The sequence below is a fragment of the Brachycentrus maculatus genome, unplaced genomic scaffold (genome assembly GCF_059751285.1).
Source record: "Brachycentrus maculatus isolate JH-2025_06_01 unplaced genomic scaffold, ASM5975128v1 h1tg000384l, whole genome shotgun sequence".
In the NCBI taxonomy this organism is placed as follows: Eukaryota; Metazoa; Arthropoda; class Insecta; order Trichoptera; family Brachycentridae; genus Brachycentrus; species Brachycentrus maculatus.
In genome coordinates this window covers 27,035-50,012 of record NW_028281133.1, presented here as the reverse complement: position 1 = coordinate 50,012, position 22,978 = coordinate 27,035, and the positions used below count along the sequence as shown (strand labels likewise).

At 38.3% G+C, this 22,978-nt stretch overlaps 1 protein-coding gene across 2 annotated transcripts in view; it reads left to right on the top strand.

Annotated features, from left to right (window-relative positions):
* LOC148303158 (tetratricopeptide repeat protein 28-like) overlaps nt 1–22,978 on the top strand; it is a 151,050-nt gene that overhangs the window by 113,718 nt on the left and 14,354 nt on the right. Inside the window, exons 13-34 of one of the 2 annotated variants that reach the window (XM_088270409.1) lie at nt 269–488; nt 1,027–1,300; nt 1,904–2,119; nt 2,978–3,100; nt 3,751–3,956; nt 4,502–4,681; nt 5,524–5,668; nt 6,578–6,817; nt 7,418–7,610; nt 8,270–8,414; nt 9,267–9,436; nt 10,514–10,606; nt 12,044–12,186; nt 12,305–12,408; nt 12,872–13,011; nt 15,090–15,356; nt 16,201–16,349; nt 17,471–17,578; nt 18,279–18,375; nt 19,501–19,598; nt 20,158–20,354; nt 22,088–22,252. In XM_088270409.1, coding sequence (XP_088126535.1) covers nt 269–488; nt 1,027–1,300; nt 1,904–2,119; nt 2,978–3,100; nt 3,751–3,956; nt 4,502–4,681; nt 5,524–5,668; nt 6,578–6,817; nt 7,418–7,610; nt 8,270–8,414; nt 9,267–9,436; nt 10,514–10,606; nt 12,044–12,186; nt 12,305–12,408; nt 12,872–13,011; nt 15,090–15,356; nt 16,201–16,349; nt 17,471–17,578; nt 18,279–18,375; nt 19,501–19,598; nt 20,158–20,354; nt 22,088–22,252 — 3,673 coding nt within the window. Of the gene's footprint in view, nt 1–268; nt 489–1,026; nt 1,301–1,903; nt 2,120–2,977; nt 3,101–3,750; nt 3,957–4,501; nt 4,682–5,523; nt 5,669–6,577; nt 6,818–7,417; nt 7,611–8,269; nt 8,415–9,266; nt 9,437–10,513; nt 10,607–12,043; nt 12,187–12,304; nt 12,409–12,871; nt 13,012–15,089; nt 15,357–16,200; nt 16,350–17,470; nt 17,579–18,269; nt 18,376–19,500; nt 19,599–20,157; nt 20,355–22,087; nt 22,253–22,978 lie in introns of both variants that reach the window. The other variant, XM_088270408.1, reaches the window with a different exon arrangement.

Genomic DNA, 22,978 nt, shown 5'->3' with positions numbered 1-22,978 from the left:
TCGTAAGCCCTGTAAATGCCCTGTGACTTCTATCTTGAAATATCAAAAAATAATATCAAAATAACTCCTAATTGGAGATAATCCAGATTTGTGAACAAGTATTTGGACACACTCTAAATGTTATTATTTTACTCACAATATTTTGAGTGCATCCAAACCTTTCTTCACAAATCTGGGTTTGTCCTCATAGGAGTTATTTTATATTTACATCTAACATAGATGAAGAAGAGTCTGGGTATTAATCATATTTTATGTATCTAATTTACAGGTATAGCGAGAGAGCTGAAAGACACAGCTGGTGAGGCGTGTGCCCTTTTGAACCTGGGCAACTGTCTGTCGTCCCGCCAGGAGTTTGCGCAAGCCGTGCCTTTTTACGAGCAGTATCTCATGCTGTCCCAGGAGCTGGGAGACGTGGCGGCCGAGGCCAAGGCCTGCCACTTCTTGGGATACGCGCACTACTGCATAGGCAACTACAGGGAGGCTGTCAGGTGGGTAATTCGAGCCTACAAGACGTCTTTTCTGAGTGGGTGTCTCTTTTAACTCTTTGGTTACCAAAATCCGATGTATCGGCTTGTGGTACTCTAGCGACAAATACCAGATCCGTCAGATCTGACTTACTGATTTATAAAAGTATCAGATACATTTTTGGCAGTATGTTAGGGATTCCTTCAGAGTTGTACAAACATTTTCGATTAATATTATGCTTTTTTTTCAAATTTTTTTGTAAATTTAGAATTATTGATCATTTGCATTTTACTATTAGTTGTAATAATTAAAAAAATTATGTTACAAAATTACTTAAAGAGAAACAAGCAAAACATAGCACATTAATCCAATTTCGTTTCCGTAAAGTAAGTTGTGTAAAGCTATTATATTGCAAAAAAATATTGTTATGGTGTTCTAAGGAAGCGGCGTTAGGGTTAGTTAATCAGTTTTATCTTTAGACATCAATATCAATCACTCATTGCTAAACTACCTCTGATTAGTATCGATGTCTGTTGAAATGATATCATTCTTATATTTCAGGTATTACGATCAAGACCTGTCTCTGGCCAAGGATCTGCAGGACAAGATGAACATGGGCCGGGCGTACTGCAACCTCGGGCTAGCCCACCTGGCCCTCGGGCAGCTGGAGTCCTCGCTGGAGTGCCAGAAGTACTTCCTGGCCATCGCGCACATGACCCAGCACCTGCCCGGCAAGTTCCGGGCGCTCGGGAACATCGGGGACGTCCTCATCAAGATGGGCGACATTGAAGAAGCCGTCAATATGTACCAGAGGCAACTTGGATTCGCGAGACAGGTAAATAAACTAACTAACTAACTTACCGCCTCTGTAGTGTAATGGTCAGCACGCTCGGCTAACGTACTGGAGCTCCCGGGTTCCATTCCCAGGGGGGGTGAAAATAAATATTGGTGATTTTTACACTCTTATATTTATTCAATATTTCCCCTTAACTGGTCCTTGAAGCGCATGATTGATCACCTTGCCTTCATGTAAGTAATGATGAAGATAACACTGCGTCAATACGATGCAATGCCCTATGCACCATTGGGTGCGGATAAGGGTTAGAAGAAAGAACTTACTCAACATTTCCCTAACTTACCCCTCTCCTTATTTATTTATTTATTTTGAAATTTAACAGAACAGTTATGTAAATACATATAAATAAGCATAGCCTCCTAAACTAGTCGTCATAATAAAATAAACTTATGTGGTAAAAAACAAGTGTTTTTCTTTTACGACTTCATCGTGTCTGACCACAAAGTGAATGCCGAAACAATAAATAAAATTACTGTACATTAGTTAATACAGAGATAGCATTTAGACTTTCATCTTTTTTTTACCTTTATGCTTCACCATGTACAAGACCATTTTTCAAATATTCTAATGACTTTTTTCTAGGCCCGTGATAGGGGTTTGGAGGCATCAGCGTGTGGAGCCCTCGGCTTGGGTCACCGCCTCCTGCGGCGACTGGACAAGGCTTTAGGATACCACACCCAGGAGCTGACCCTGCGTCAGGAGATGGCCGACATCACGGGGGAGGCCAGAGCGCACGGCCACCTCGGGACTGTTCACATGGCACTAGGGAACTACACACACGCCGTAAAGTGCTACCAGGTAAACAGGAATTCAAACAGGAGAGATTTTGAGTAATTGTTCAGGGATAATAGATCTCTATATGTCATGGTGATGTCAGACAGAATAAAAATAAGAAAGGACACTTATGTCGTTATGCAAGGGAATATTTTCATGAACATTATTTTCTTTGACATCTCAACATACATTTTTTTATTTTTTTTTATTTGTATACATTTATTTAAATCACAATTTTTACATAATTAGAACTTTTTTTCTTTTTGCAGAGACCCACCAAGCCACCTTGTGTGTCTTGTCAGTGGAGTTCTTTTTTAATACATTTTTATTGTTTTTAACGATTTTAACCTCATATACACAGAAAAAATAGAGAAAAATTAAAAATATAAACATTTTACAATTTTCATATAATTAACTCTTGATCATTTACCCATTGCTTTATTTTGCCTTTGTTCTATATTTTATTTTTACCTCTAACATTCATCGGATGAAGAAGAATATGGAAGTCTGGGCATTTACGGGCAATTCAATGCCCAGACTTCTTCATATTCTTCTTCATCTATGTTGAGATGTCAAAAAAAAAAAAACTCCTAATTGGAGTCAATCCAGATTTGTGAACAAGTATTTGGACACACTCAAAATGTTTTACGGGGCTGACGATCGTCATAGGCTGGTTTAAGTGATCACTTTACACACGTGTAACATTCACCAATTCTACCCATTATTGACAACCACACTACTCAAATTCTAGGAAGTTCTATATATATGAACCAAATTTGAAACATTATTCTTTAATCACTAGAACTTCACTAGAGACATCTATTGGTGAGATGAAAAGAAGCTTTTTATTGAGCAGAAACTCTTATTTTATTATTATTTCAGGAACAATTGGAAAGAGCTCAAGAACTCCAGGACTATGCGGTGGAAGCTCAGGCATTCGGTAACCTCGGGATAGCCAGACTAAACATGGGGCACTATGAAGACGCTATAGGATACCTGGAACAGGTATTTTAACACACTAAATAATACATTAACCCTTCTTCTCCGTCTTAGTCCTCATTACTGAGGGTTGTGACCCTTGTGGAAGCAATGACTCTTCTCCAGTTATCCCTTGCCTACGCTGCACGTAACGCTCCAACCACCAAGGTGCCTGCTGCTGCCTTAACCCAGTGATTCCCAAAGTGTGAGATATACGGCGTCGTCATAAGCGCGCTGTGAAATATTTAATTAAACGATTCACCAAATTTCTTGGAATTTCTAAGAATTTCGTTTGCGTTACATAAGATAAATAACTCAACTGAGCTTGCCACTTGCTACTTGACGCTCTTAGAGGTTAAGGTAAATTGTTACTTCTGTTTTAATTTACATTAAAAAAAAAATTAAAAAAATTATAGTCAAGATACACTTGTTTTAATTTTTTATAAAAGGTAGAGTTTTTTTTCACATAAATATTTTTAGTTCTATTTATGTGAAAAAAAAATACAGGCATGAAGCGGTTAATGTCATCATATCTATCAAGATAACACTACGTCAATATAATGCAGTGTCCTATGCACCATTGGTTGCAGATAAGAGTTTTAAGAGGAAGAATAAAACTTATGGAGCGTGTTAAAATTATATTCATCTTTCTTATACCATTTGATTTTAATTTCTAGCAACTGGCAACACTAGAGCGCCTCAGCACTCCCACAACTCAGCTGGACAAGGCGCGGGCGTTCGGGTCCCTCGGAGACTGCTACGACGCTCTGGGCGATCCCGAAGAGGCGGTCAAGTGCCACGAGCAGCATCTCTCTCTAGCGCTGGGCACCAAGAACACGAGAGAGCAGGAGAGAGCGTACCGCGGGCTCGGTCTCAGCCACAAGTGAGTTGAAAGGCGGCCAGTTAGATTTGAATCCAGTGCCTCCTGTATAAATGACAATAAACCACGGAAAACTTGGTTAGAAGTAGAGGATCTAAGAATTCGGAATACAAGACGTAACCATGCCTTCATTATGTATTAATTGTTGAATCAAACACTGATTTTTGTATTAAAATTTTGACATTTCATCAAAGATGAAGAAGAATAGGGAAGTCTGGGCATTTACAGGACTGACGACCGTCATAGGATGGTTTAATTGATCACTTTATACATGTGTTACATTCACCAATTCTGCCCATTATTGACAACCACACTACTCAAATTCTTGGAAGTTCTATATATATGAACCAATTTAGAAAGCTTCAACAGAGACATCTATTGGTGAGATGAAAAGAAGCTTTTTTAGTGAGCAGAAACTCTTATATTAGTATGTGAGGTCCGAATCCTGGATTATAATCACATACATGAGAAACGCCAGAAAATATCATTTTCATTTTGTATTATTGTATAATATATTATTATATGCATGTGAAACTTGCACTTCTCAGGTCTCTGGGCAATCTACAGCAGGCGCTTGTGTGCTTGGAGAAGCGGTTGGTGGTGTCACATGAACTGGGCAGTTCAGAGGCCAAGGCGCAGGCTTATGGGGAACTTGGGAATATCCACGGCAGTTTGGGCAACCTCGAACAAGCTGTCTCCTGCTTGGAGCATCAGAGAAACATTGCCAGGTACGCTCTCCTTGTCTTTGTATTTTTTTATTTGACTGGTATTACACAAAGTTAACGATGAATGATAAGGGGTGTTATATTACCATACCACATAATTAACACATTTTTTGCAGGAAACTATTAAAATTGTTTACAACATTTTGAGTGTGTCCAAATACTTGTTCACAAAATCTGGATTATCTCCAATTACAGGAGTTATTTTCATATTATTTTTTGACATCTCATCAAAGATGAAGAAGAATATGGATATAAGAGTTTCTGCTTAATAAAAAGCTTCTTTACATCTCACCAATAGATGTCTCTAGTGAAGTTCTAGTGATTCAAGAACAAGGTTTCTAAATTGGTTCATATATAAAGAACTTCCAAGAATTTGAGTAGTGTGGTTGTCAATAATGGGTAGAATTGGTGAATGTTACACGTGTGTAAAGTGATCACTTAAACCAGCCGATGACGGTCGTCAGCCCCGTAAATGCCCAGACTTCCATATTCTTCTTCATCTTTGATGAGATGTCAAAAAATAATATTAAAATTGTCTTTTACATACTGTTGGTAGAGAACGCGAGACGCTTTTAAGCGTTCTATTGGCTTACTTTTGGTAGAACGTGAGAAACAGAAAATAATTGATTATATAGTGACACCTTATCCGCTACACAGCAAAGCAAACATGACAAGAAATCATGAAATTTACGTTGAAAGTAATCGAAATGCACAAAAATATGCACACCGTTGCAACATAAGGTTTCTGAAACACACAACTATGTGCACACTCCCAGAAAAAAAGATTTCTGAAATGCACAAATATGTGCACACTGCAAACAATATGCTGATACTATTTTTTTAAGGGAGTTGAATGATCGCATCATGGAATCGGATGCTGTGTCATCTCTTGGTGTGGTGTACCAACAGATGGGAGATTACGCCACTGCGCTTCGCTTCCACCAGATGGATTTAGAAAATGCAAGACAACTCGGTGTTACGCAGCTGCAGGTATGTCAATGAAGCACATGTGATTTAATCATTTCTTAGACACCCACTCATAGCAATTTAATTTCACTCGCAAATATGTAATACCGATATAAAGTTTAGGTGCCTTAACTTGAGATGAAGCATCTATCGTTTTTATATAAAGGTACAGATACACATGATTCTTATTAAAAGCATGAACATATAGTTTTATAAATACGTATCGTAAAATGTACCCTCGGTACGGGAAAACTCATTGAGGGCACATTATTATAATGTGTAATTTTTAGTTACGTGTGTGATGAAATACATAAAAAGATATGAAAGAAGATGGAAGTCTGAGCATCCCGTGGCTTACAACCAAATAATAGACCGCCTTAAGTGACCACTCTATACACTTGTGTAATTTTCACCATTCTCCCCATTATTGAACATCCATACTTAGTGATACCTTGTAGAGCGCGATATGCCAAAAAACATTGTACAGATCGGAATAGGGTTTCAACTTACTTGTAATTAGTATACAACCCTTAGAAGTATACCAATTAGGTTCGGGGTTAAAGAAAAAACTGTCCGACAACAATGTATTAAGGTACATTGAAACAAAATGGTCGTAAATAATAGATGCTTAGCCCTTTCGGTCCCCCAAAATAAAAGAAAAAAATGTAGGTAGACAGTTACATTCCAATTGGAAAAAAAATCTTTTGTCCTCTGCTCCACATACTGTTGTAATAGATACGAGTGACAAAAATGTAAGCTTGGAATTTAAATACATAATACTTATGATGAAAAAATGAAGAATAACATCCGACATGGGACCTGAGAGGAAAAAATCGATGTCGAATGAGATTCGACTTTGGACCAGTAAGGGTTAGTATATTGATATATAATCCAGCATCTGATTGTATATAATGACTTTTTTTATTTTTCCAGGGTCGGGCTTGCGGCAACCTCGGTGCAGTCCACGAAGCCCTTGGCAATCTGGAAGAAGCGGTGCGCTGTCAGGAGCAGCATCTGGCCCACGCCGCTGCGGCCAGTGACAGGCTGGCCCGAGCCGTCGCGCTGGGGGCGCTGGGCCGCGTGCATCACGCGAGGGGTGCTCCGGACCAAGCCGTCGCCTACCTGCGCCAGGGCCTGGCCATTGCGGAGTCACTTGGAAGGCGAGAAGAAGAGGTGAGAGGCAGTGATTGTATGCGGGAAATGGCAAATGTCGTTTATTGCAAACTGTGCTATGTTTTTTTTTTCACATAATTTCAACCTTTGTAATACATAGATTTGTACTAGACAGATCAAACAGAACCCAAAATATGGTTGTTTCAAAAATCTATGTGATCGGAGAGCGTGTATGACTAGATGTTTAGATGTGAAGGAGACTAGGAGTGTATGTCAGGACAGAAGAGTGTGAATTTCCATCCTTTCTGCCTTCCTCTGTAGTGAAACAGCAAGATGGTAGCAGTAGTGATAAAATACCCCACTAATCTTAATACTAACACACACCAATGTAACACACACTTGTGATTAATGCTAACACACACTAATATAATCGAAATGTATGTATTTCTATTCCAGGCGTGGATCAGGCACTGATTGGGAGTCGCCCTTGTAACGCACAATTGTGTTTAATACTAACACACACTAATGTAATCCAAATGTATGTATTTCTATTCCAGGCGTGGATCAGGCACCGATTGGAAGTCGCCCTTGTAACGCAAACGTTATGTTTAATACCAATACACACTTATGTTAATCCAAACATATGTATTTCTATTCCAGGCCCGGATCAGGCACCGATTGGGAGTCGCCCTTTGGGCGTGTGGTCAAGCTGAAGGGGCCAGACAGCAGCTGGTGGTTGCCGACACCCTGCTGGGGGCGCTCCGAGGCCGCGCCCGCTCCGGTGGCCCCCGGGGGACTAGAATAGCCTCGCTCCAGGCAGCCACTTGCAGGGCACTGCAGACAGTCTTAGTCGGTAAGATGATTGCTAGTTCTTTGACTTTGGTTCATTCTAAATATTTATAATTTACTAGGTAGCTCTAAGTGAGTGCCTGGTTTCTAGGAGAGACTAATCTAGAATGCCGCTTGTCAGACTATGCAGATATAAATACGATAACCGGATGTTGTTATCACTACTGTGTCATCAACATACCCACATTCTTTACAATTACAAACTTGGAAACCTAACGCCGAAGGCTAAACTAGCAATGCACAACAGATTCCTCATACCAACCTTAATCGTTTTAGTGCTGAAAATTGTCCCAGTTTTCAAAAATTTTCAAATTAGTCCAAAATCTGTCTCCAAGCTTTTCTATCGACTGCCAGCTCCCTTGCATCCTCCCAAGTCAGGTCCATGTCCCGAAGTTCAGACGAGAACTGCCGACAAATTGTCAGCAGTGGTCGTCCTGGGCGGCGTGAACCTGATGCCTTGTAAAAAAAGCAAGCTTGATGGCGGCTCTCGGGAGACATGCGGAGTACATGGCCAAGCCAACTGAATCGCCTTTTCTTGACGACAGTTGTGACCAAGATTTGCTGCGTCCTACGCCTTATCTCTTGATTCCTCACAAAGTCAAACCACAGCACGCCTAAAATTCTTTGTAATATTCACAAATGCTTGATTTATTTTAATTTTAGGGCTTGGTCGGCAACAGGATGCTCTGGTAGTAGCTGAGAATGGAAGAAGCAGGTCTCTTGTGGACCTATTGCTTGAGAAAAATGCACCCGCTTCTACGAATAACAACGCCCAAGCCTGTCCAACCGGAATTTCTGGACTCAATAGGTTCGTCCACAATATTAATAATAAAACCCTTATCCGCACCCCAATGGTGCATAGGGCACTGCTTCATATGAACACAGTGTTATCTTGATCGTTTACACACGAAGGAAAGGTGATCAGCCCTCCGCTTCAGGTACCAGTCCAGGGTAATATGGAATAAATATTACAGTGAAAAAATCACTAATATTTATTTGACCCCCCTGGGAATCGAACCCGGGACCTCCAGAACGGTAGCCGAGCGTGCTGACCATTACACTACAGAGGCGGACAAATTAAGCAATCAAAATATCATAACAATATTTTTTTTGTCAAAGCACCCAAAATTGAGTGATATATTCTCACCACAAATCAACACATTTCAAATTCCGATATAATTAAATGTACCCAAATCATTGGTAATAATGTTTAAGTGGTATTATACAAAGTGAACGATGAATGATAAGGAGAGTGATATATTACCATACCACAAAGTTAACAATGCTTTGAATATACGAAATATAATTAATAACTGTTTTATTATTTTGAGAAATAAAAAGACTTTGTTTTTTTGATCCACTCACATTTTTAGTAACAACCAACTAGTTCCGGCAACCACCTGTTGCCCTCTTCAGGGTTTAATTTATGACTCATTTATTTAGTCTTAAATTAAACCCTGAATTTTAATTTAATTCAGTCAGAAATTAAACCCTGAAGTGGGCAACAGGTTGTTGCCAAAACTAGTTGGTTGTTAATAAAAATGTGAGTGGATCAAAAAAACAAAGTCTGTTTATTTCTCAAAATAATATATCAATATGATCCACAAAGTTAATACTTTCAATATTCAAAACATAACTGTTTGTTTGTATCCCTGTGCAGGTCCTCCACACCCAGCCCTATTGACACTGGTCGGGAAAGGATCCCTGAAGTTTGGTCTCCGCAAAACTTAGACCAGATGATGGAAATAGTCAACCGGCAAAAAGCTTCAGTTCTCTATTACAGTTTGGCTGCTGGCTTCCTGTACGCCTGGCTCATTGTCCCTATGAAAGGTAATTCAAAACTCATTGGTCCTTAAGTAATAATAATAATCTTCATTTAATCCTTCTGTTCTCTTCTGCTGGATATAGGCCTCTTCCGGATTCTTTCATTTTTTCAGTATGTTCCTGTTCCTGTTGACTGTTTCAACACCCCACAGCAGCTATATCGTCAGACCATCTTTATTAAGATCTTCCGATGCCTCTTTTGCTCTCCTAAGGTCTCCATCTCAAAATTTTAGGGGTCCGTCTTGTCCACCCCTCCTTGTCTTGCAATATATGTTGCCTATTATATATAATTATAATAATAATATAGGTTTTTTTTAAGTTGTGAAGAGATGAAAACAAAACTTCAAATATTTGGCAATCAAACATTTCAATAAACTCCCTAAAGAAATAAAAAAAATAGAAGATATTAAAATCCTTAAGAAAAAAATTAAAGCTCTATCTATACATTTAAATCTTTAAAAAAATATATAAAAAAACCATTATATCTTTTATTATATAACATTAAACCACGAGTGTAAGTCCCTTTCCAAGCACAAGAGCACAGACTCTTTTATGGAGAGGCACAGCGAATCTAAATATAAAAGTTCTCCATATGTATAAATGATTCAAATGTTATTATGTTATAAATAAAAATGTAATTATATTAAATGAATAAAAAAAAAATGTGACTGAATTTAGGAATTCCAAAAATCAGTCTCGCTTCAGCGTTTAACACTGATTGCAGTCGAGTCATTTTATTGTTTAGTAAACCTGTATACACACTGTTCCAATTACCGATTCTAGATACTAAAAATGCATTTACGCAAATCAAGACTGAAATCAGTCTGCCTCTTTCATTCGTCATTTTGTTATTTTTTATTACAATTCATCATGGCAGCTGCCGTAAGGAGAGGTGAGGCGACCTTTCTGCAATGTCGCCAGGCTGGCGATTCTCGCTATATCCATGGTTGACAAGTTGCAATTCTGAATATACCCGCTGCTCAACCATATGCATTTGTGTGTTTGTACTAGCGATCACAAATAATTATATTTATCTTCCAATTTCAAGTAAATTATTATATCATTTTATTTTTTTGTTATTAGGTGTGGTGAAATTCCATCAAGTTGCGATTAGTGAGGATCGAGAAAATAATGGAAATCCCAGCATCAGTTCTGAGGACAATCAACCGCCATCAGGTAATTGTTTTCTTCTTCTTCTAGTTATCGTATGATAGAATATTCTAACACTTCCCATTCCTCGTCATGAAACATCCTTGTTCCTGAACTTGGCTGTCCAAACTCAAAACACAGTAAGGGACTTTTTTTGCAGCACGTTTTTTTTGCATTTTTGGACTAAGTAGATTCTACTTAGTCCAAAAACGCAAAATAAAACAAACTACAAAAAAAAATGTCCCTTACTGTGTTGTAAGTTTGGACAGCCGAACTGCCCTAGCGGTCAGACTATGGAATGAATTACCTCTTGAGAAAAATGCACCATCTGTGATGACCTTCAAAAAACTCCTGAAACATTACTATCTATCCTTTAAACTCTTTGCCTGATCCGACTTCCTTATTTTTCTTAAGTTTGTTGATTTTACAGTTTATATGAATATGTCTTCTTCTTCTGTGCGTGTCACGTCAAGTCTCCCTAACATCGAATATCACTTGTCCTTGTCTTGGGCAACTCTAAGCAGTGCCTCAACGGTCCTGATCCTTATCCAATCACATAAATTCCGGAGCCAGGAGATCTGCCCACACCTCGTTAACCTGATTGAATTTATATGAAAACATATAATATATTGATCTCTATTTGATTTCCATTTTAACTTACTTATATTCATTTATTTACTTATTAAGGTACATACATTTCTACATCCATACACTTTCTGGTTTTATGCACATATAGGACGCTTGTCCACTACCCGGAATTTTACCGTCCGGCAGTCCGGTTTGAAAAATGAAAGCGACTACGACACTTTAGCGTGATCGAATTTACGCCAACGTGTTCACGCACCGATCAAGAGCTCCGATCCGAAGAAAGATGGACAAAAGCACAAGCCAATCCGAGCCAATCATCGTTTTAAAACGCTAACTGACGTTCGGACGGTGAAATTCCTTGTAATTCCGTGTAGTGGACAAACGCCCATAATTTGCAATTTTATATACGAATTGCTACTACTGTCTAAATAGACATACTTGTTAACAGACAGACAGAACCAAAATTATGTCCATATGTTGAGATACTACTACAACTACTACCATTAAACCGTTTCTCTGCAGGGGTAGGTAGAGAGGATGAGATGCCATACTCGTCTGTTATGACACTCTTACATTCCTAGCTTCCTTCACATGCATCTTCTTTTTCATGAGCCCTCTGTCCTCCACTGCTGAATATAGGGCTCCGTATCCTTCCATTTCCTTTGGTCGGTTGCTGCTTGCAGCCAGTTTTTACCCCCCACAGCAGCTATGTCGTCGGACCATCTCTTTTGAGGTCTTCCGATGCTTCTTTTCTTCTCCACCTTAAAATTTTCACATGCATAGATCTTGTCCAACATGACTGGATGTAAAATTTGATGTGTATCGTATCTAATGTGTCCACTTCATTTGTCTATTGGTTTCATTTCATTTGTCTAGGCTCGGTTTTGGAGCATTACATCCAAGCTTGGCGGGACAGTCTGCAGTTGGAGCTGCAAAAATCCGGCGGTGGTGAAGGACCAACTTGGGACAGAGGAGCTGGGGAAGAAGCACCCTCAGACAGGGCTGGTTTCCTTAGGATGGTGAGTTATTTCATTCTCATTTTGTGATCAGAACCATACCATTCTGTATTTTTATCAGAACCATACCATTCTATATTACATGTTATATGACGTAATTTAATTTTGAATTTGTCAATAGGTCAACCGAAATCATTTGTTGAATTCGTCAAATTATTCCCTGAGTTCTCTCTTCAGTGTTGGATCTGTTGGTGGATCCGTGGCCAGTCTACAAGGATCTACGAGGTAATTATACACCATTAATTTAATTTTAACATCTCTGTTTTTTTCACCTGATTTAAGTCATATTATTTCAATAAATTTGATAGGAATTGAACAAGTGCAAACACAACATCTTGTTCATACTGCTTTTGGATCAATTAATTTTGGGTGTTAAGTCATTCATACTTTTTGAGAGTCTAAAATACCGTTTTCATCAAATTTCACAAGTTTGTAAAAAAAATGTCTGTTTTTAACTCAAATTGCAATTGTACAAAGTGAAATGTTACTTTGTACAAAATGCTGTTTTATTTGAGTATTTGGATATATTCTTCACCAATACTGAAAAAAATACTAAAATCGGTCAATATTTGAGAAAAATATTGTTGATTTTGTACACACCTACTAAAAAGGACCATTTTCCCCAAAAAATCTTTACCAATTTTAGCACACATTCACGCACTCTGCCATTTCTCTGTTTTTATTGCAGATCTAGCACCAGCCTTCAAAGTTCAACACGTTCGCGCAAGATTTCTATGTGGCAGGGGCCGTCCTGCATTCAAACTCTCTACCAAATGCTTTTGGCCCCATTTGAAGATGTTCTTCCATCCTCGTGCTCAACAACCAATGGTATGATTCTTTTTAACCCTTTTTCCGGTTTGCTCGCTTATTTTATGAGGTAGTTGAGTATATTCTCGCAGGGTGGCTCTATAATAAAATAGAGCAATGTTACAAATATTAAAATAACTCCATCGTTTCTGTAACGTCATTCATTACCAACTTACCAAAATAATGTTTTTTCGAAGGCGAATTTTCCAAGAGAAAATGATGAATGAAAATATTAACTATATCGGCTGTTATAAACACAAAACGTGTGTAATACAATCCCATATAATTTGAGTATGTTAAATTAGATATTCCTCCCTTCTGACAAATTTATTTATTTTCATAATACATAGATACATTCAATATACATATTCATTTCATATATACATTTATTATACATATTACGGCTCTTTAGGCATGGCCTGTGTTGAGCCGAATACTAACATGGTAATACAAAATTTATATAAATATTTTATTTTTTATTTTTAATAATATATTTTTTTAATGATTAGATTTGAAACATAACATACAGGAGATACAAAAATAATTTATAGTTTAAGGTTTTTCAATGTGATAATTACACCTGGACTTTAATTAATTCACTTTCCACCTTGTCCCTTCCAATGTTAAGCAACCATCGACGGACACTGTTCTTAAAGACCTGATCACTCCTGGAAATCTTAATGGTTTCGGGCAGCAAATTAAATGTTTTTGGAGCAAGGAATGAAAAATTTTTTTGAGCAAAACTTGTTTTAACGGCTGGGCCAATATAATAAATAATAAAATCCTTATCCGCACCCAGTGGTGCATAGGGCACTGTGTCATATTAACGCAGTGTTATCTTAATCGTTTACACATGAAGGAAAGGTGATCAGCCCTCCGCTTCAGGTACCAGTCCATGGTAATATTGAATAAATATTACAGTGAAAAAATCACTTATATTTATTTTACCCCCCTTGGGAATCGAACCCGGGACCTCCAGAACGGTAGCCGAGCGTGCTGACCATTACACTACGGAGGCGGAGGCGGGTTCGAATAGTTTGTTGCGTTCTAACCTTTTCCATTTTATTCCAGAAGTGAATCAGTACTTCCTTGACGAACAGTTGCCGTACGTCTAGTACCATGTAGCTTGTAAATAGCTCATTAGGCTGATTCATTCTATGTGTATGGACTGTAGTGGACTCTGTCATCTAATGTTGGTTTTATTTTACGTGTTTTTCTTCGACCTTTTAACTGTGGCTCCGGCACAAGAAGGCTCTTCAACCCTTCCTATTCATGCAAACAATCTTTTTGAAGCATGAACCTTATTAAAAGCAAACTGAAAAATTGTCTTTTTGAGGAGAACCTGGAAACGTGCTAAAAATAACGACATACAAATCTGATTTGATCATTTGATTGATTTTCAAAAGAGATGCAAGGACACTATTCATAATAAGTAGTTTTTATGGATACCTTACTTTCAAAAAAATTTTAATCATTGAATGAATTCCTTATTATTGTGTGAAATATATTTTTTTTGTGTTTTCGCTATATAATAAAGGTCTAAAATTATAATAAATATAAACTAGAATGTGTGGTCCGCCTCCATAGTGTAGTGGTTTACGCATTCGGCTACCATTCTGGAGGTCCCAGGTTTGATTTTCAGGGAGATTGAAATTTAAAAAATTTAAAAAATCACCCTAATATTAACCTGGTCTGGCATCTAAAGCGCAGGACTGATCACCTTGCCTTTATGTAATGAATGATGAAATTAGCATTGGATCAATTTGATGCAGGGTCCTATGCACCATTGGGTGTATTTTTTTTAGGTGGGAATTGCATTTATTATTTACCTTAGTAGATTTTTATTTCTTTCAACTTTAAAAAATGTTTTATTTTAATATGTCTTGGGAACAGGAGGGATAATCTAGTGTGGGCCAATCAGGAACTTGCACCATTGGGTGTGGAGTAGTACTAGAATTGCCTTAGTAACAGATTGTCTCTCAATAAAATGTTTGATCATTGCAATGTGCATATTTGGCTAATATGTAAGTTTTCCGACCGCTAGTATATTCCTTGTCACCCTTTGAATGATGCCATCTCACAACGCTTCTCCATTCCAGCCACGCACAGCTCCAAGAACTGCGCGGGCCGGCGCGACCTGGTGCTGGTGCTGGAGGGCGACCTGTACCTGGTGCCCTTCCCGGTGCTGCGGCCCGGCGCGGCGCCCCCGGCCGCCGCGGGCCCCGCGCCCCCCGCTGCGCCCCCCGGGCAGCCGGACGTCACCGAGTACCTGTGCGAGAGGTTCTCGCTGATAGCCCTGCCCAGCCTGGCGGCGCTCAAGGGGCACAAGATGGCCAGGAAGATACACTCGGACGCTCATCAACAAGGTCAACACAAAAATTAATTCATAAATTAACAATTGTAATATTATTTCCTATTACGGACACTCCGCTTCCATAGTGTAATGGTCAGCACGCTCGGCTACCGTTCTGGAGGTCCCAGGTTCGATTCCCAGGGGGGGTCAAATAAATATAAATGATTTTTTCACTCTTATATTTATTTAATATTACCCTGGACTGGTACCTGAAGCGGAAGACTGATCACCTTTCCTTCGTGTTAACGATCAAGATAACACTGTGTTTATATAATGCAGTGCCCTATGCACCATTGGGGTGCGGATAAGGGTTTGAATTGAAAAAATATCGGACGCTGGAGTATTCACCCTACTGATGAGATGTCAATTTGAAAGGTGTCTTAACTTGATCATTATCAAATTGAAACCTCTTTGAAATTTATGAATTTATTATATCAGACATATGTTTATTAATGTAAAAAGTGTTCCGCTGATAAAACAGTGTGGGACAGAGAAAAACCAAGATAGTTTTGAGTAGGACTTGATAAACTTATGTATCGTTTCTTTATTTTACAGAGCAGCATTAGTATTTTGAATCTAATTTATAAAACTTTCTTTTTTCATTATTATTAACTTGAGAATTGAAGTGGAACTTCAATATAAATGTGTGACAAAATTTTTGAACATTTTATTTACAAAGAGAATTTGTAACTTATGATGTAAAACTGTTTCCGTGTTAGTTTTTACTATGGGAGTATTTGCTTGATATATTTTGGTGTGATAATGTATCCAAAAAAGTGATGAATAAAATTATCTTAAAAAATATAACACATGTTTGAAAATTTCCATTTTTTATAGTTTTTCATTCAATCTTCCAGATGGTGGAATGAGGTGCCTCGTAGTGGGCAACCCTCGTCTTCCCTCCGGGGTGTCAGAAAGCTGGGGATGGCAACACAGCTCTCCTATGCAGAAGGAAGCCCTCATGGTCGGAGACATGCTGCATGCACACACACTCACCGATATTCAGGTACTTACTCAAAATTCAACAGCAGAAATTTTACAAATATCGTATTTTGCGACAAATGTATGTGCTATATTTGATTGAGGCTCTCATTAAAATTAAAGAGACATTTTACCAAGACATCTATCATGATGCTTTATAACGTAATAATAATAATAACCCTTATCCGCACCTAATGGTGCATAGGGCACTGCATCAAATTGACGCAGTGTTATCTTGATCATTACTTACATGAAGGCAAGGTGATCACTCTTGCGCTTAAGGAACCAGTCCAGGGTAATATTAAATGAATATTACAGTGTTAAATCACTAATATTTATTTTCAACCCCCCCCTGGGAATCGAACCCGGGACCTCCAGCTAACCATACTCGTAACTCGGAACCATATCGTAGTTGTACAGAAGAAAGTGACCAACTAACAAAACGCAAAATGTTCAGGAAGGCCATTCAACCGTTTTTTTACTTTTGTCATCAATGCAGTTAGTTATTTTTAACAAGTCAATATATTGTACTTCCAAGTTTAAAATCCTTTGGGATTTTTTCCAGGTCAACATTAAGCTAGTAAGATGTCAAATAGTCAATAATCATGTTTTTGTAAAAAATGCACTTGGTCATTTTCTCCTGTATCCTCATACATTATATTTACTTCGAATAAAAACTTATTTTTTTAATACAAAAAATTAATAATTACGTAATTGGAGATAATCCAGATTTTGTGAACACACTCAAACAACTTCCATATAACAGACTTCCATATTTTTCTACATCTATGTTGAGATGTCAAAAACAAAACAAAAAAATCATAATTCCCATAGTTGATGAATAGTAAAAAGTGTAATTTTTTTGTCCGCCTCCGTGGTGTAACGGTCAGCGTGTTTAGCTACCGTGCTGGAGGTCCCGGGTTCGATTCCCAGGGGGGGGCGAAAATAAATATTAGTGATTTAACACTGTAATATTTACTTAATATTACCCTGGACTGGTTCCTGAAGCGCGAGAGTGATCACCTTGCCTTCATGTAAGTAATGAACACTGGGTCAATTTGATGCAGTGCCCTATGCACCATTAGGTGCGGATAAGGGTTATAATAAAAATAATAAAAACTGTAATAATGTGTTGTCTCTTTCCAGGCGTCCAGGGAGGCGGTGCTAGCCCAGATTTCCGAAGCGGAATGCATCCATTTATCCACTCACGTCTCTTGGAAATTATCGGCCATTGTTCTTAGTCCCGGAGAAATGGTATTTATCACAATTCTGTCTTCTTCTTCTTTTTCTTTTTCTAGATCTTAAGGGACTCCCAGCTGTCTTTCCACCTTTTCGGAGGTCTGCCTGGGGGTCTGAATGTCTGTCATCTGACATTCTGTTTCCAGTATCGGCTTCGTTGCCGTCCCCACCTCACGCTATCCTCCGTCTTACACATGCTCCGGATGTCAGTATTTCTTACTCGGTCTCGCAATGTATTTCCGGTTATGGATCGGAGAGTCTTCATCTCGGAAGTTGGAAGTCAAGATTTTGTTCTAGAAGACAAATAGACTTCTGTATTAAATCAAGCACATTTTCTAGCTCTATGAATTTTATAACATTCTTCATAGTCCGGTGAACCAAAAAATTATTTTCTTCTTCTTCTACTTACCCATTTCCGTGGCAAATGATGCATAGGGCACTATAACCTTGATATATTTTTTAATATATTTTTCTTAAAAGTGATTACTTAAACCACCCTATGACAGTCGTCGACCCCGTAAATGCCCAGACTTCCATATTCTTCTTCATCTTTGATGATATGTCAAAAAATGACATCTAATTAAATATAAAAAGGACCAGTTTTACGAAAAAGTCGATCAATTTTAGCATATATTTGTAAGAAAAAAATCTCTGCACTGAACGGTTAATATCTTTATAGATAGATGTCCTTGACTTTAATAAGAAGTATTTGCAGGTGGACTCCCAGTCGCAGGGCGGCACCAAGAGGTTCCTCAACACCAGCACGGGCAGCGGCCACTCCGACAATGTCCCCGGGGAAGGAGAAGAGGAAGGCAAGTGCTCCATGGTCTCCCATTAAAATTTAAAGTGTGCAGACACATGCGGTGTGTCAGTGTGTGCACATCGCTCACTCCTTTCAAGAGCGTCATAAATAAATAAAAAAAAATATTTTTCAGGAGAACGTTTTTAAAGTTTAAAAATATATAATAATAATAATAAAACCCTTATCCGCACCCCAATGGTGCATAGGGCACTGCGTCATATAAACACAGAGTTATCTTGATCGTTTACACATGAAGGAAAGGTGATCAGCCCTCCGCTTTAGGTACCAGTCCAGGGTAATATTGAATAAATATTACAGTGAAAAAATCACTTATATTTATTTGACCCCCCCTGGGAATCGAACCCGGGACCTCCAGAACGGTAGCCGAGCGTGCTGACCATTACACTACAGAGGCGGATTAAAAATATAATGCAATTTATTAAAAATAAATATCAAGACACTTATTGAACTTATGACGGTCGTCAGCCCCGTAAATGCCCAGACTTCCATATTCTTCTTCATCTTTGATGAGATGTCAAAAAATAATATGACAACTATTTGTATTAAAATTTATTTATTGATTTAGCGTTTAATTTGTAGAACTCCATTTTAATTTATGTATTAATTTTAAATCAAACACAGATTTTTTGAGTCTACTAAGTTGTATTTTATTAACAAAAACACATAAAAAATTATATTGTGACAGTTGTTTCGCCTTGTTAGGTCATTATCAAACGAATGTGAAGATCAAATGAACTACGGTCCTTATGTAGCTATACATTCTAAGTGACAGTTTTAACCTAACAATTGTCACAATATAATTTTTTATGTGTTTTTGTTAATAAAATACAACTTAGTAGACTCAAAAAATCTGTGTTTGATTTAAAATTAATACATAAAATGTATATTTTTTTATAATTAAGCGCCATTGAGGTAGTATTTTAGAAAACTAGCACTGAAATAATCCAAATGTATTAATTTTATTATTATCATAACATTAAATATTAAATGAACCCTAAATTGATGAATGCTTCAAGCTTCTTCAAGAAGGCAAAGGAAAGTAGGATTAGGTATTGTTTCATATACCACGAAACGCCTTTTTTATTATTATTCATTATGAAATGATTTATTACAGGTAGTGAACTATCCTCCAGTAATATGGAGCTGCCTCCATTATCGGAGTTCCTACTGACTGCAAGAGACATCTTGAATCTGAAACTGTCCGCGAGATTGGTGAGTAATAGTGTCAAATAGTATTGACATTTGTAATGCATAATAGATGTATGATAGATGTGCGAATAGTGAAATAAGGAAGGAATGCAAAGCTTAGATAAGCATTATCGATAAAATTAAGAAAGGTGTGTTGAGATGGTTTGGACATGTGGAACGAATGAGTGAGGAAAGAACGGTAAAACAAATTTATGAGGCGAATGTTAGTGGGAAAAGAAGCAGAGGAAGACCGAGAAAAACATGGCACGATCAGGTATGCCAAATACTTGAAAGTGGTCAGGTTAGGAGTCGTAACAATCGGCGGGTATGTATGAGGAGATGCATGAACGTGGAAGAGGCGAAGAATGTTAGCAAGGACAGAGTGGTGTGGCGCTCTATTCTCTCTGCCTACCCCTGCGGGGAAGCGGCGTGATGGTTAGTTAGTTAGTTAGTTTTTACATTTCCAATACCAACCCAATTCAGATGCATAAAGCAGATTTTTCCCCAAGATACATTTGACTTAACGTCTATTAAAATGAATTTTCTACACAATGATGAGTTTAATCTAATTTCCCCTTTCCAGGTGGTGATATCCTGCTGCCACAGCGGGGCTTCGAGCGAGGGGGGCGCGTGCGCGGGTGTGGTGCGCCTGTGCAGGGCGCTGCTGGCAGCGGGGGCCCACTGCGTCCTGCTGTCCCTGTGGCCAGTGCCCGACACTGCGGCCAAGATCCTGCTCCGGGCGTTCTACTCCGCCTTGCTGCAGGGCAGCCGGGCAGCTAGGTAAGATCTCCTGATCAATTCAGTTAACACGGCTCTCGTGTCCGTACAAATTTTGCAGTCTTGCATTATTGGGAGTTGTTTTTAATAAAAATAAGGATTCATAGCTGATTTGATTGAATAAAAAACACCCTTTCGAATGTGTGTGGGAAACGCTTAAAAACATCTTTTACATACTGTTGGTAGAGAGCGGGAGATGCTTATAAGCGCTCTATGTGCTTACTTTTGGTAGAAGGCGAGATGCCAAAAAACATTGAACAGATCGGAATAGGGTTTGGCGTTATTTATGATTAGTATACTAATTATGGTCGGGGTTGATGAAAGAACTGCCCGATAATAATTTGTTTATTAAATTAAGTATATTAATAAGCAATAGAACTCTCTCATATTAACACATTTCTGAAGGGTGTTTTTTACGCCTGCGGAATGCTGGTGATAGGGTCTGATAATTATGTACGTACGTAAAATTAATATTTAAAAAATATATATTCCTTCTTTTCTGATTTTGAAATGAGGCCGGCGCAGAAGGTAAAAATACCCTTCCCGTCCTTAAGCATTAATCGACAAAACGGGTAGTAATTAAGTTTATATTAAAAAACGTAGATAGAAGCATCTGAAGCTTCCGAAACTAGTCATAATAATATAATACTAAAGTGGTAATAAACAAATGTTTCATTTATAATTTAATCATGTCTTATACAAAGTGAATGCTAAAACAGTAAATGACATAACTAAATTTGAACAAATCGTAGTCGTACAGGTGAAAGTGACCAACTAACAAAACGTAAAATGTTCAGGAGGGCCATTTAAGTCACTTTTGCTTGGCAAGAAAATAAACACCAATGCAGTTAGTCATTTTTGACAAGTCAATATATTATACTTCCAAGTTTGAAATCCTTTGGGAATTTTTTCAGGGTTATATTAAGCTAGTAAGATATCAAATAGCAATGTTCACGTTTTTGTAAAAAATACACTTGATCACTTTCTCCTGTATGACTACGAAATTAAAATTATTACATCATCAACAACAAAAAAAAAAAACTAAAAAACCGCAACATGACAGACACCTGTATTTTATTTTCCTTTTGAAGTCTATTACTAACTAACTGACTAACTAACCATCACGCCGCTTCCCCGCAGGAGTAGGCAGAGAGAATAGAGCGCCACACCACTCTGTCCTTGCAAACATTCTTCGCCTCTTCCACATTCATGCATCTCCTCATACATACCCGCCGAAGTCTATTACTGACCTCATTATATATACAAGTGACTAGTATCTCTAACACGCTTCTGACAAAATAAATCTGTATAAATAAATATCAACTTATTCTCAATATTATTAATATTTAAAGCATTTACTTTGTGGTTAGTCATTTTTACTTGATTTTTTTACAAAAATGTATATAAACAACAATAAACATGCATGTTTAACCTCGGCTCGTAACGCATGTCTGTCGTGAAAACTTTAGTGCATGTTGGTCTTCGGGTCGACCAAAAATCACATTTTGTGTAGTTTTAAGTGTGTAAATGGTGCTTTGGTGGTGAAGGGTGGTATTGTTTGCATGCTGTAATAGTGATTGTCCTGACGAAGAGACGGGTACGTCTCGAAACCGGTAGACATAAAAACCTAACATAAATCTCGGAGATATACTAATATTATTAACATTTTTGTAAAAAAATAAATAAGTAAATATCAACTTAGTTTACATGTGTAATGTTGATTTCATCGTTTGCAGGGCCCTGGGCGATGCGATGCAGACGGTACAGCACACCAAGCACTTTGCCCACCCGGCCAACTGGGCCGGCTTCACCCTCGTGGGCTCCAACATCCGCCTCTCCAACAAGGTGGCGCTCATGGGCCAGGCCCTCACGGACCTGCTCAAGTCCCCCGAGAAGTGCAGGTCAGTATCATCGCTGAGACAACTCCGTGCGGTAGATATGCACTTAGATTAGCGTGGACTGCCCGCAGAGCAGCCTACCCAGCTGATGAGGAGCATGACTCTAAAGGTGGGGACTGACCTCCACATTTCGTCATAACATTTGTGGCGAACATCCAACTTCGGATGGAGCATTTGGAACGCTGTACTGACTATAAGAATGCTTGCGTCGTAACGTAACACGCTACGAAATGACTCCGGTTAGTCCCCACCTTAATAACGAGAATATCGAAATAAAATATAATAGGCTCAGAATTTTTGTATTCCTCCTTAATATTACGTATAGCATTAAAGTATTATAATTTCAGCAGAAATAAATAAATTGTAAAAAAATGGGGGATAGAATCACCAATACACAAACGTTTCTTAATGTGTGCGTGCGTATCATGCTTTGCGTACACATTTTGCGCATTTACTTCCGATTTGCTTTTAGTAGCGCGCAAGTCATCCTTCGAGGTGGTTGTGCTGCCTCTGTAGTGTAATGGTTAGCACCGTACCATACTGGAGGTCCTGGGTTCGATTTCCAGGGAGGGCCAAATAAATATTATTTTTTTTCCCTCTAATATAATGTTTTTTAAATATTGGACTGGTATCTGAAGCGGAGGGCTGATCACCTTTCTTTTATGTGTTAATGATCAAGATAACACTGCGTTTATATTATGTAGTGCCCTATGCACCATCAGGTGCGGA